Source organism: Suricata suricatta, chromosome 14, assembly GCF_006229205.1.
Source record: "Suricata suricatta isolate VVHF042 chromosome 14, meerkat_22Aug2017_6uvM2_HiC, whole genome shotgun sequence".
NCBI classification, from domain to species: domain Eukaryota; kingdom Metazoa; phylum Chordata; class Mammalia; order Carnivora; family Herpestidae; genus Suricata; species Suricata suricatta.
In genome coordinates, this window is record NC_043713.1 from 46,359,855 (window position 1) to 46,361,206 (window position 1,352).

At 46.2% G+C, this 1,352-nt stretch overlaps 1 protein-coding gene across 1 annotated transcript in view; it reads right to left on the reverse strand.

Moving 5' to 3' along the window:
* LOC115277423 (laminin subunit alpha-3-like) overlaps positions 1-1,352 on the reverse strand; it is a 225,862-nt gene that overhangs the window by 78,747 nt on the left and 145,763 nt on the right. The window contains 1 exon segment of the mRNA XM_029921574.1: positions 14-154. Within this exon segment, the coding sequence (XP_029777434.1) occupies positions 14-154 (141 nt within the window).

A 1,352-nucleotide genomic window follows, 5' to 3' on the forward strand; every position in this document is an offset into this window, starting at 1 on the left:
CCAGGTAGGAAAGAGGCGCGACCCAGGACGCACTGTGCATGGTGGAGGGCAGCTCCTGGAGGTCCGCGACCACACTGCTGCTGCCCGGGTTGAACGAGACGGGGATGTCTGCTCGGTCTGCCGTCTCCAGGCTCCAACCCATCATGTCCACAAACTGGAACACAAGAGCAAAGGATGGAAACGTGCGCCTGCGCCTCTGATGGCTGAATTATGCAGGATAGAAAGGGACCAGGGTGCCCCCTCTTGAGCTTGACCTTGGATTCCCATGACAGAACCCTCCCCCACCACTGTCTCTCTTGGACTCATCACAACTGGGAGTGCTCAGTCAGCAGTGATCACAGTACGTGGAATTTATCTTGGCCCCAGCACACTCCCTGGTTCCTGACATTTAGTAGGTAGTTGACAAATGTTCAAATAACATATAAATAAGTGTGGGAATAATAACCAGGACTGTGGGCACATTTTAATGGTGAGCTCCTTAGACAGCAAGTGTGAGATGGAATAGCGTGGCCTGCTATCATTATAAATGAATCCCCATAACCAAATATTTTTCTGGTCATAAAAGAAGCCAAGAGTTAAATGATGAGGGAGGAAAAAAAAAGGAATTGACGACATTGGTTAGAAATAATGCTTCTGGGTTCCCCTGGGGGTAGAAGACTTCAGTGGACTTACAAATTAATTCTTTCCCCAGTTACAGGCCTACATCCCTCTGGGGAGGCAGGCAATGAAACATACAAAATAACTTTTCCTTGACTCCTTGTTAGAAGACATTACTCATACCAAGAAGGCAAGTGCAAAACTGCTAGTTCATGGAATAACAGGCAACAGAAGATTTCGTCTCATGGAGTTAATTTAAAAGCTGGCCAGAGATGTGGTAAAAATAAGTGAGATGGAAAATAAAACAGAAAAACAAGAAACAGAGAAAAAGAACCGAGGGGGAAGAACAGGAAACTCCACTTATTTCACAGGTGTTTCTTGAGCATCTGTTATGTTCCGGACCATGCTATAGGCACTGGGAATATATCAGGAGCTTACATGCTGGTGTTGCAGGGAGATACTTATAAACAAATTTTAAAACTAACTGGATAATATGGCAGGGAGGGATAAATTCTACAGAGGACATAAAGGTAAGCATACAGAGCAGTCAGGGGAGCTATTTCGTAGGCAGCGGTGAGGGGAGGCCCCTCTGAGCCCTGGACATTTGCAGAGACCTGACCAACTGAGAGACTGAGTGTGAGGACATCTGTGGAAAGAACAGTGCAGGCCGAGGAATGGTGAGCACAAACCTAACACTTTAACAAAGTAACATAAAATTTCCCCAAGCCCTCATGCTTCATGGAAATTCACTCCCC